The sequence below is a fragment of the Hibiscus syriacus genome, unplaced genomic scaffold (genome assembly GCF_006381635.1).
Source record: "Hibiscus syriacus cultivar Baekdansim isolate YM2019G1 unplaced genomic scaffold, ASM638163v2 tig00110429_pilon, whole genome shotgun sequence".
NCBI lineage: Eukaryota > Viridiplantae > Streptophyta > Magnoliopsida > Malvales > Malvaceae > Hibiscus > Hibiscus syriacus.
This window is the reverse complement of record NW_024062733.1, coordinates 3,889,452-3,900,940: the sequence shown is the minus strand read 5'-3', so window position 1 is coordinate 3,900,940 and position 11,489 is coordinate 3,889,452. Positions and strand designations below refer to the sequence as shown.

The following is an 11,489-nucleotide window of genomic DNA, read 5'->3' as shown; positions in this document are numbered from 1 at the left end:
AATAAATAATTAATATAATTTATAACATTTTTATTTCAATAAAATGTACTAATATTAATATTTTATTAATAGAATTATAGAAATAATATTTAAATAATAATAAATAAATTATTCTAATATTTTAAAAATAATAATATTAACTTTTTTAATAAATAATATTATTTATTTTATTTAATATTTGTAATAAATAATTTAAAAAAATCATCAACTAGTGTAAAATGTTTTACACAATCCTTTCCAAACACCATAAAATGTTTTCAAGTAAATGTTTTCCATAAAATGTAATTTATTTTACATAAAATATTTTTCAAAAAATGGTTTCAATGAAACAAACGGACCTAAATGTTCATACACCCCTATAACTCGAACGTGTGATCTCAGGGGATAACAATAATCCCTTAACCACTAAGATTGTTTAGTTAATGTGAAGTACAATTTTTAGAGGAAAGGAACTATCAAGAAGAATATTGAAACTTAGTAGGGCCAAAAAGATTAGAAGTGAAATGGAATTATGTAAATCAATGGAGTCCACTAGTCTTAAACCCGATGCTCATGCACGTAATGCTCTTCTCTCTTGTCTGCTAGGAAACGGAATGCACAAAGATGCCTCACGAACTTTCAAGTTTAAGAAGAACAATGAAATTATTACAAACTTACAGTTTAATTCTGAAACCCATTACATATACTAAGGGTGTAATGTAGCCCTTGATATGTTTGCGGAGCCGAAAGGGGATTTGAGACAAAACCTCACTTATTCATGTGCAAAGAAAGAGGAATGTGATTTACCATTATTAATGACCTTTTTGAGGATGTTTTTTTAATAGTTTGGTGATTATAAAGTAGTATCCGTTCATAATTTTTCTTAATCATTAACAATCTACAGACTTAGTTTTCGAACCCTTGAACTCTATGAAAAATAACACTTCCTTTAATCGCTGAAACTTGATGTGTTGATCTTCCCGAGGATGTTGAAAGATAGGGTTGAAGCATGCAATACATTGAATAATTCACTTGGAAAATCTAGATAAATCATATTAGATTTTAAAATATATTATAAAATCTCATAGCTATTGAAAAACCATCTTCAATTTTTTATGCAAGTGACAATTTCCCCCAAAAGCTTGGGAGTGAGATTTTGAGGGAATAGGAAAAGGTTTAGGCTTTCACAACATGGTGAGCCATTAGTTTATCTATTATTACAACAAAGTTTGTTTTGGTCCTTCCACAGTTGAATTTTAGAAAGAGAATTTGGTTAAAAATAGAAGAAAATTAAAATTTGCTAGAAAAGATGAACGTGACTAAATTGATAGTATATTGAAATATTTAGAGTTAATTATTTACAATTAGAATAAACTTAAAAATATAAAAGTTGAGGGCTAAATGGAAAACAACCAACTTGTTAATTTTTCTAGATTGAGTGACCCTTTTGTAACTATTCATAATTGGGAGACTTAAAAAAGTTTCCTATAATTAGGAGACAATTTGTATAGTTTACCCAATTGTAAAATAATATAGAATAAAAGGAAGTTTGAGTGAGTTCCATCCTACTCGGCCAGTCACTTTTTCCCGCCCATTTCAAAATTCCTTTTCAAGCAATCTAGCGTTTTGGATTAAACCCTAAAAAACTCCATCTTTTTTTTTTTTTCCAGATTCTCTCCAATGCTATTCACATTATAATCCGTAGTCAATTTAATTACCGAATCAAAAATGACAAGCTCTCCCATGGAGATTTCCATTCCAAAAGTCGACGACGTCAAGATCTGCGATCAAAACGTCGTCCCTTTAGTACCACCCCCGGCGTCGCCTTCTACTGTGCCTCTTGACAAATTTCGTGTTTCCGGTTTTTCAGTCTCACTCTTTTTGCAAATCTGATTCTTTTTTGCGTTGATTTATGTTTGTAATGCATCTCTTCTTTTAATGCCAGTTGAAGTTTGCTTAAAACCTTCAAGCACAGCTCGGCCTGATGATGTCCAAAAAGCCGTTGAACAGTAAGATGTTAAAATGATTTTGCTTTATTTATCTATTTAAAAATAGTTGACTGATGATGGCTTTTGTTTGATGCTTATGTTGTGAGAATAATTTAATTTTAAATTAATTAGGGTTGGACTTGGGGGTTTTAACTGAAATGTGAAATTAAACTTTTCTGTTTTGCAATCAGAATGCTTGAAAAGAGAAGCCTGAGCTACATTGATGGTCCCATACCTGTGCCTAACGATGATCAATTTCTCATGGAAAATGTATACAGAATCTGTATATGTGACACAGGTTTTTTTTCTCTCTCTCTTCTTTTATGCTATCATTTTGTCTCTACACTTTAAAGTTTTCATCTATCTTGATAATCGTGTTTTAGTTTAAGAGTTCCCTTGTTTATGTATGGAGGATGGGGGGGTTATGATGTACTCATATTGTTCATTGTTGTTTGTTGTGTAGATGAATGGGTTAAAAGCCATGATATTCTTTTGTTCTGGCAAGTGAAACCTGTTGTTCATGTCTTTCAGGTACCATGCTACTCTGATTTTATTAAGGTTAAAAGGTTATCATTTTGTTATTATTATTTTGCTCATTTTTTCCGACAACTTGACATAGCAATGTCTTACACCTTGTTTGAAATTGAATCACATTTCAAATGAACATCTACTTGAGTTTATAGAAGAGGATGTTGATACAGCATTTGTGTGGTTGCTTAAATTGTAAAATGTCTGACCGAATCTTCAGTTTATACTTAATGTTGTCTGTTTAAAGTTGAATGGATATGATTCTTGACTTGTCAGCTTAGTGAGGAGGGACCATGTGAGGAATTAACTGCGGATGGCCAGTTGTCTAGCTTCAATGAATGGATCCTACCAGCTAAGGAATTTGATGGCATGTGGGAAAGGTTTGTCTACAGCTTCCATTTTTCTTGAACGTTTGGATTAGTTTTTATATTGATTTTGGAACTTGATTTTGCAGCTTAATCTATGAATCTGGCCTAAAGCAGCGGTTATTGCGTTATGCAGCCAGTGCATTACTTTTTACTGAAAAGGGTGTTGATCCTTTCCTTGTGTCATGGAATCGGTATGGAACCTCCTCATGACTTTCAATAAAGTAGTATCTTTTTCTTCCAAAAAAGAATAGAAGAAAATGAAGCTTCGTTTCTCTCTTTCAGAACTAGTACGATGATCCTTATCTAGTAATGAGCAAAGTGATTAGATTGTTTCAGTTGGGGTTTTCATAGTTGGAATCTTATCTAGTAAGACTAAAACTTCAAATAGAACATTCTGGATGATGGCTTTTGAATTATCAGCTTGTTGCCCATCTTTCAGCATTATGCATATTTACTTGTTCATACTTATTGCTTGACAATACCACTTTGTTATAATTTCGTATTCTTGATGATGCAAAGCTCTGTAGAGAGGGAGAGAGCTTACTACGCATCTATGATCTATATAAATATACATGCTTACTTTTCAACATTCAAAATTTTCAAGGAATTTGGCAGTTCTGTTGCATGATATTGCACCAAGGGCAACTTTTAGAAATAGGATGAAGCAAGGCTTCATATGGTCTATTGGTCATTGGTTCAAGACTGTTAGCAACAGATAATATTGGTTTCTTCTTCGATATTTTCTCTAATTATCTGTCATCTAGTTAACAGGGAAGTTCAATTGATTACAGGCATTGATGATAGTAGTAGCACAGAAATCTGATCAATGATTTTTCTTTTCTGTAGCATTATTCTTTTACATGGGCCTCCAGGGACAGGAAAGACATCTTTATGCAAAGCAATGGCACAAAAATTATCCATTAGATTCAGCTCCAGGTCTTTTGTTAATTTCTGTGCCCAAAGCATATATCACTTAAGGGCTTATACATTAGCTTGTGAGATGGTTAGTTCTAGCTGATTTTATTTTTGGCTTACCATTCTTTATTCAGATATCCACAGTGCCAATTAATCGAAGTTAATGCACATTCATTGTTTAGTAAATGGTTCTCTGAGAGTGGCAAGTTGGTATGTTTCTGTATCAATTTTTTGAACTTATGACAAAAGTATCATGACGTCCTGGATGTTAATAGTATGTAGTTTACATTCTTTACTCTGGTCCTAAACTTTAGGTTGCAAAGCTTTTCCAAAAAATTCAAGAAATGGTGGAGGAAGAACACAATCTGGTATTTGTTCTAATTGGTGAGTCTTTTATTACCGAAGTCAGGGTTTTGATCATTTCTGGTCTTTCTAGCTTTTGACTCTTTAGATATATGCTGCTGCTGCTACCGCAGACGAAGTTGAAAGTCTTGCTGCTGCTAGAAATGCTGCTTTGTCTGGTTCTGAACCTTCAGATTCCATTCGGGTAACAGTTTTGAGCAAGCAATTAAACTTCTTTATATTTTCTCTTAAATGCACATCTTTATGTGAGTATATTTACCTCAACTTTAGACCGGATACAACTTGAAAATGTACCTCAGGTTGTAAATGCGCTATTAACTCAGATGGATAAGCTGAAATCAGCTCCCAATGTTATAATTATGACTACGTCCAATATAACTGCTGCTATTGGTAAGCCTATAATCCATTTCACATTGGTTCCTTATTCTGAAATGTATGGTATTTACATGGTAATTTGCCAGTATTTCCTTATGGATTCAGTATTGGAATCTTCAACTGTTAGAAACTTTTATCAGTCCTCTCATTTAACGTACTGAGGGATATTTTACATTTTTCATATTTACCGATGGCACCGGTCCTGAAATATTAGGCTGGAGAAGAATCTACCCTTTTGGAATGTATAAATTTACTACTAGCGTTGCAGATATTGCATTTGTTGACAGAGCCGATATCAAAGCATATGTGGGTCCTCCAACTCTTCAAGCTCGTTACGAAATTTTAAGATCCTGCTTGCAGGAGCTTATGCGGACAGGAATTATATCAAATATCCAGGTAAGAATGCAAAACAATGCCTAAGGCCTCCATATTTCGATCTCTTCACTTAATGCCAAGTTGAATACGGATCTCTTTAGGGTTCAAGCCAATACATCCTTCTAGACTATGCTACGTTGAAAGAGAAACTGAATATAGATGAGAATCAGGAGGTTCAAACAACTATTCACCTGTGCAAGCAATTAGCAGAGGCTGCTGAAGCATGCGAGGTTAGAATTCAAAGCCCTGAATGTGAAAACATCGAATCTAGCAACGATTTTTGGTGAAATAAACAAGTATTTGTGGTATGTTTGTTTACAGGGATTGAGTGGAAGAGCATTAAGAAAACTACCATTTTTGGCGCATGCAGCTCTCGACAACCCTTATTGTTGTGACCCTAGCAACTTGTTGAACACAATGATAGTCACGGCGCGGAGGGAGCGTTCGGAATTACCGGATTGAAGTAATGAATGTCTGAATTGGTGTAAAATTGATATGATGTTTTCATGCTAAATTTGTTAAATCTTTAGCAACATTCAGTGCCACTGGTGTCTTGTCTATCCGACTATAAATCTTCGCATGTAATGAGAATATAGGCTACGGGAAGAGATGCAGATGATTGGCTAGTAAGAAAACTAAAGGTTCAATTTAGGAGCCACATTCTCCAGCAATATATCTGTTTACAAGGATCGCTTATATTTTCTTGTATAATTTACGGTTAATTACACCAGACATCTCTCACTATGGCTTAGATTTTAAATTGGTCCTTGAGTTCAAAAATGTTTTAATCGAGTTCTTAAAGTATTTGTATTGTATCAATTAGGTATTTTCAAATAGTCTAATTATCAATTAGGGTCTTAGAAGTTAGATCAAACTTGATGTAGAATATATTTAAAACATGTGGATTAAATTGTAAATTTGTATGCATTGATAGTTTAAATTATTGATAGTTTAAATTGACATAATTGAAAACAAAGAGAAAAACAGAAAGGCTTGTTAAATATCAATAACACTTCATACACAAACACACGTGTTTAATGTAGGAAAATAAGCACAAATTAACTTATCTCAGTAGCTAAAGGAATCGTTGTTATTTCTAGAGGTCACGGGTTCGAGCACCAATAATTGTAACAGGGTGATTGAGTGTTTTTTGTCAAATAGTTGAGAGTATTTAGGAGAGATACTACATTATAATCAACTTAGTTTATTAAAAAAAATATAAGCAAATAATAATTAAAGTGTTTTTAAATATGTATTAAAAGTTCCATGATAACTATTGAACTAACAAAAAAAGTAATTATTAAAACATTGATAATGAGACGATATCAGATGATTCCCATTGATGTGAGTCTTTATCATTATCAAACTTGATTCTTTAAGTTCTTCATTACGTTTAAAGAGATCTTAACTTGTAGTAATGAAAAATGTAGCAGAGAGATTTTCAAGAAGAGATAATGTACTACGTAGGCTTAAATATCAGATCTTTCATAAAATCAATCCTACACATAATTTTGTATTATCACACAGTTCACACTACTTACCAATCAATTGTTTACAGTTTTTTCTCTCTTTTCTATTATTAGTCTCTTAACAAATTATGCTTGGTATTTTTTTTATTCACAATGATATCGTTATTAAGCATAGATTAAGTTCAATTTTCAACATCAATCCATCCAATCTAAGCTGAAAAACATTAACCGAATATTATGCTTGTTGTACAAGAGTCAAGGTATAACAGATTAAAGAAGAAAATCATGCTTGAGATAAAACAAGACATGCTTGACCAAAATTATGACATGAATATTAACCAACTAGATTTAACATAAGGTTGAAGCAAAAGAAAAACAAAACTCCAAAATATGAAATTGGAATCAAAGAGGTTCTAAAAATTGCGATGAAACTAATTGCATGACTTACATATGAAGTTTTTCTTGACATCACTGCAAAAGCAAATAACATTTCTTGCAACTTAGGTATCCTAAAATCACTCAATGATGGACTGAATAACACCGGCTCCGACCGTCTTCCCTCCTTCTCTAATAGCGAACCGCATCCCTTGTTCGCACGCCACCGGCATAATAAGCTCAACTACCATCTTTACACGGTCACCGGGCATAACCATCTTAGACTCTTCATCCTTATCATTCATAATCGAAGATACCTTTCCGGTGACATCTGTGGTCCTCATGTAAAACTGAGGCCTATAACCTGCGAAGAACGGAGAATGCCTACCGCCCTCTTCCTTCTTCAACACATAGACGATGGCGCTGAACTTGGTATGCGGCGTGATCGTTCCTGGTTTAGCCAAAACCATCCCTCTCTGAATATCAGCCTTTTGAACACCTCTAAGCAACAATCCAACATTATCACCAGCCATGGCATCGTCTAGTATCTTTTGAAACATTTCAACTCCAGTAACTGTGACATTTCTAGTTTCCTTCAATCCAACAATGTCAACGGTATCTCCGACCTTAATGGTACCTCTCTCGATACGACCGGTGGCAACGGTACCACGGCCAGTGATGGAAAACACATCCTCAACAGCTAACAAGAAAGGTAAATCTGTTTGTCTTTGAGGAACAGGAATATAGCTATCAACAGCATCCATAAGTTCATAAATCTTATCAACCCATTGGTTTTCTCCTCTGGGAATACTGGGATTAGCCATCAAAGCTTCTAAAGCTAAAAGTGCAGAACCAGAAACAATAGGCACATCATCACCAGGATATTCGTAACTAGAAAGCAATTCACGCACCTCCAATTCGACCAATTGCAAAAGCTCTTCATCGTCGACCTGGTCTTGTTTGTTCAAGAACACGACCATGTTTGGGACACCGACTTGTTTAGCCAACAAGATATGCTCTTTAGTCTGGGGCATGGGTCCGTCGGCGCCGGAAACGACCAAGATGGCACCGTCCATTTGGGCAGCTCCGGTAATCATGTTCTTGACATAATCAGCGTGACCGGGGCAATCCACGTGGGCGTAATGGCGGTTCTCGGTTTCGTATTCGACGGTGGCGGTGTTGATGGTGATACCACGGGCACGCTCTTCTGGGGCGGCGTCGATTTCGTCGTACTTTTTGGGGGCGCTGTTACCCATGGAAGCTAAGGCCATAGTAAGAGCGGCGGTCAATGTGGTTTTACCATGGTCGACATGACCAATGGTGCCGATGTTGACGTGAGGCTTTTTGCGTTCGAATTTGCCGCGGGCAGCTTTGACGGTGAAAGGGGCACGGCGGTGGGGGAAGACGGAGGAGGAGGTGGAGACGGTGGTGATAAAAGTAGGGAGGAAGGAAGAGGAGAGTTGGGTAGGGATTAGTTTAGAGGAGAGAACTGCAGAGGTGGTTGAGGAGTGAGTAGGCAGAGGGGAGGCTTGTGGGTATGTAAGCTTAGCGTCAGCGGCGATGGCTGCTGGTGATGAAATTGCCATTTCTTTGTAACGGAAGGAATTGAGCGGTGGGTTTTGGCCTTCGGATTTGACGACGAAGAAGAAGTGATTTGTTATCTTATTCTTGTGGCTTCAGATTGAGGGTTTGAGGCCAATATGACCTCATTTTATCCACTTCTTCTTTCCCTGCAGCTGGGTGTTTACAGAGGACCCAAACCCGCATCCACTATCATAGCCCCTTATCGTACCACGTCTCCTATTCAGGCTCTCAACTTTTCGTGCAGCATTAGTGGTCTACAAATCCCCTTTTCTCCGGCATTAAATTAAATAGTAAATAGAAGTGAAGTGATTCACTCTACTATTCGATGGAATTCATAAATCATAATAATCTATATTGTTTTTATTGTTTTTCTGATTAGTTTTAAGTAGATAGAAAATTGTGAGACCGCATCTCTGAGTACATAATTCGGAACAAAAGCTCTCATAGCAGTTTATTAGAAAATAATGTTAAATGTAATGATAATATAATAATAAAAAATATTATGTTGTATACATTGATTTTATCAGATATCATATATTTGTATTTCTCATCATTTCCATGCTTATAGTAGATTAATTATCGTCTTATTCATTGAGTTAGGTTGTAACCTCTTAGATCTGACCAGAATGTTATAATCAGATCTCGTTAGTTATATACTTTACCCAAAAAATTATTCTAAGATTTAAACATTGTAAGTATACATAAATTATTTGTCAATTGTATAATATAGTATTCAAAGCTATATATATATATATATATATATATATATACACACACACAATAGCGAAAATCTATATCACTAAAATAAAACAAAAGTTCTAGAGGTATTATAATGTGGTAAAAAATTTAGAAGCGACCGAATTTGTAAATGTTAAGTCCTCAAAAAATCTATAATTCAATAGTATCTGAAAAAAGTAAAACGAGGAATGAAATAGAAAACTCAGTTTGCTTGTCACACCTCAATTTAGGGGCTAAATTTTAGAAATTATAAAGTATTGAATTAAAGTGGTATTTTAGAAGAAATTGAGGATTAAAGTGTAAAATCTCAAAAAAGATAGACCATTTTAGGAAGTGCATGAAAATTAGAGACTTGAACACGAATTTACCCATTTTGTGTTGGTAGAGAAAAAATATGTTTAAAGTTTGGTTTTTGGTTACAAACCAGAAACAAAGCAAATTCCCAACCCCGTCGGTCTATGTTTGTCGCGCCGATTCTCCACCATCTGACCACCGTTCGTCGATTCAAAACCACCAATAGACTTACCATTCAACGGAGAACACAACCCGACCTCTATCCCGCCGTGAATCGGCGTCTTTCGTCGTAAAACTTAACCGGAAGCTTCTTTGGTTTTAACTCGATCCCGTTGGTTTTCCGTCGATTCCTGTCGATCTGGCCACCCGTTCATCACACCTCCTACACCATCAGACTCACCGTTACCGTGCGCTCAAAACCCGACCAAAATCGTCGTCCCGTTGTTTATCCGTCGTCGTCACTCGCCGACCACAGTTACAAAAGTTGGTACTTTTTAAAATTCTATGATCTGCTATGTTTCATTAAAAAAAACACTTGCACGAGACTTCCGATGTGTCGATCTACAAATCTGGAAAATTTCATGTCGAACCGACGACCGGATCCGTTGCACGCGCCACCCCCTGCGCGTAGCCGTTGTCTGCCAGCAGTTAACCGGCTGGATTGGACTAGATTGAGCCGAGCCGCTGAGCCGCCTAGTCGTTGACCGCCGTTGACTGACCGTTGACTTTTTTTTGGTACACTTATCCTGACATTTTTGACATATTGAGCTTGTTTTTGAGGTCCGTTTCGCCAAATTCGAACCTGGTAAGCTATTTTTCACTGATTAATCACCCGATTCGATCCGTTTTTCGTAATAAGCTCCATTTTTTTAATGATATTTCTGTTGATATTCTGAGGAATTATTAGAAGTTGATTTCAAGATCGAGGGCGTTCGAATGGAGTTTAAATACTTGATCAGTAAGGCACGAAAATCGAGGTAATATATTACTACCTTTTCATGCTTTATGGAACATGTTGGTATTGGTAAATGCATGGATGAAAATGTTTGGTCTTATCTGGTAGTTAATGAATTCCTACACTCGATCTGAATGCGGTAAAAAGTCAATAACTGAAAAAATTCTAATGGCTCACAAGAAATTAGAAGTTATTAAGGAATAACTTTAAGTTCAGAGATTATTTGGAAAAACAATTAACCTTAGGATATCTTAATTCTATTTATCCTTGTTAAGAGTTTTAATATCGAAGTTACCTGGTTAAAGAATTACGAAAATGCCCTTGAGAGGTAAAAATAGTCCGAGTTGACTCTAAATGAGAAAGTACCCTGAGAATTTGTACCTAACCCGATAAATTATAGATTTAATTGTTAAGATCATATCTTTGTACATAAAATTCTTGATAACCTGTTTGTAACATCTGAGAAGGCACTTGACCCGAAAATCTCATAGTTAAGAGTAAATACCTGAAAAATAATTTATCGAGGATGCTCTTTTGTCGTTCGAAAGGACTGGAATAGATGATAAGTTTGGATTATAATAAGATCAGACGGAATGAAAAGATTGAAATACCCTGTATCTATAAAATGACCAAAATAACCTTGGAATGGAAATGAATCAAGAATATCACCAAGCCCAGGAATGATTAGATATCCTCAAGCTCTGACATGACTGAATTAACATTGAGCATAAAAATGACCAAAATACCCTTATGGCCAAGAATAAGTAAATGTCTTGGTTTCATCAAGGAATCCAAATAAAATGGATGTTGCACTGCCCTTAAAAGTTATGAAACACAACTTAAGCTGGTCGACCAATGCTAATGCTATGGCAGTACCTAAATGACATAGATACCACTTGAATGTTTGTTTGTCTCCTCAAGTTTTGATCGATGATAATTCTGGAAGTACGTACTCAGCTCAGTTTAACTCTAGAGCGCATTCAGTACTAAAAAGTGGATACGTTAGACAAATCAACCACGAATACCAAATTAAACTGAACAGAAGTAACATATGTATACGAAATTCAGAAACATCTGAATTACTCTGGAAAACTCTAAAGTAACTGGGATAAATTTGACTACTAAATGAACTAAGTAACCTTAATGACTGAGAATTTAGTAAGTGATTGGATGAGTCTAGGAA

The 11,489-nt window shown here is 35.4% G+C and overlaps 2 protein-coding genes across 2 annotated transcripts; one reads left to right on the top strand and one right to left on the bottom strand.

Annotated features, from left to right (window-relative positions):
* Positions 1–1,581: 1,581 nt before the first annotated feature.
* Positions 1,582–5,508, top strand: LOC120125111 (pachytene checkpoint protein 2 homolog). The gene is made up of 14 exons (XM_039143604.1): positions 1,582–1,840; positions 1,925–1,988; positions 2,159–2,265; positions 2,431–2,498; positions 2,772–2,875; positions 2,950–3,054; positions 3,710–3,799; positions 3,913–3,988; positions 4,093–4,162; positions 4,255–4,325; positions 4,441–4,531; positions 4,785–4,912; positions 4,993–5,121; positions 5,213–5,508. Exons 1-14 carry the CDS (start codon positions 1,708–1,710, stop codon positions 5,351–5,353), a joined length of 1,377 nt encoding a protein of 458 aa, XP_038999535.1. The 5' UTR covers positions 1,582–1,707; the 3' UTR covers positions 5,354–5,508.
* Positions 5,509–6,680: 1,172 nt separating this feature from the next.
* Positions 6,681–8,427, bottom strand: LOC120125110 (elongation factor Tu, chloroplastic-like). The gene has a single exon (XM_039143602.1). It carries the CDS (start codon positions 8,319–8,321, stop codon positions 6,876–6,878), a length of 1,446 nt encoding a protein of 481 aa, XP_038999533.1. The 5' UTR covers positions 8,322–8,427; the 3' UTR covers positions 6,681–6,875.
* Between the last annotated feature and the right edge of the window lie 3,062 nt (positions 8,428–11,489).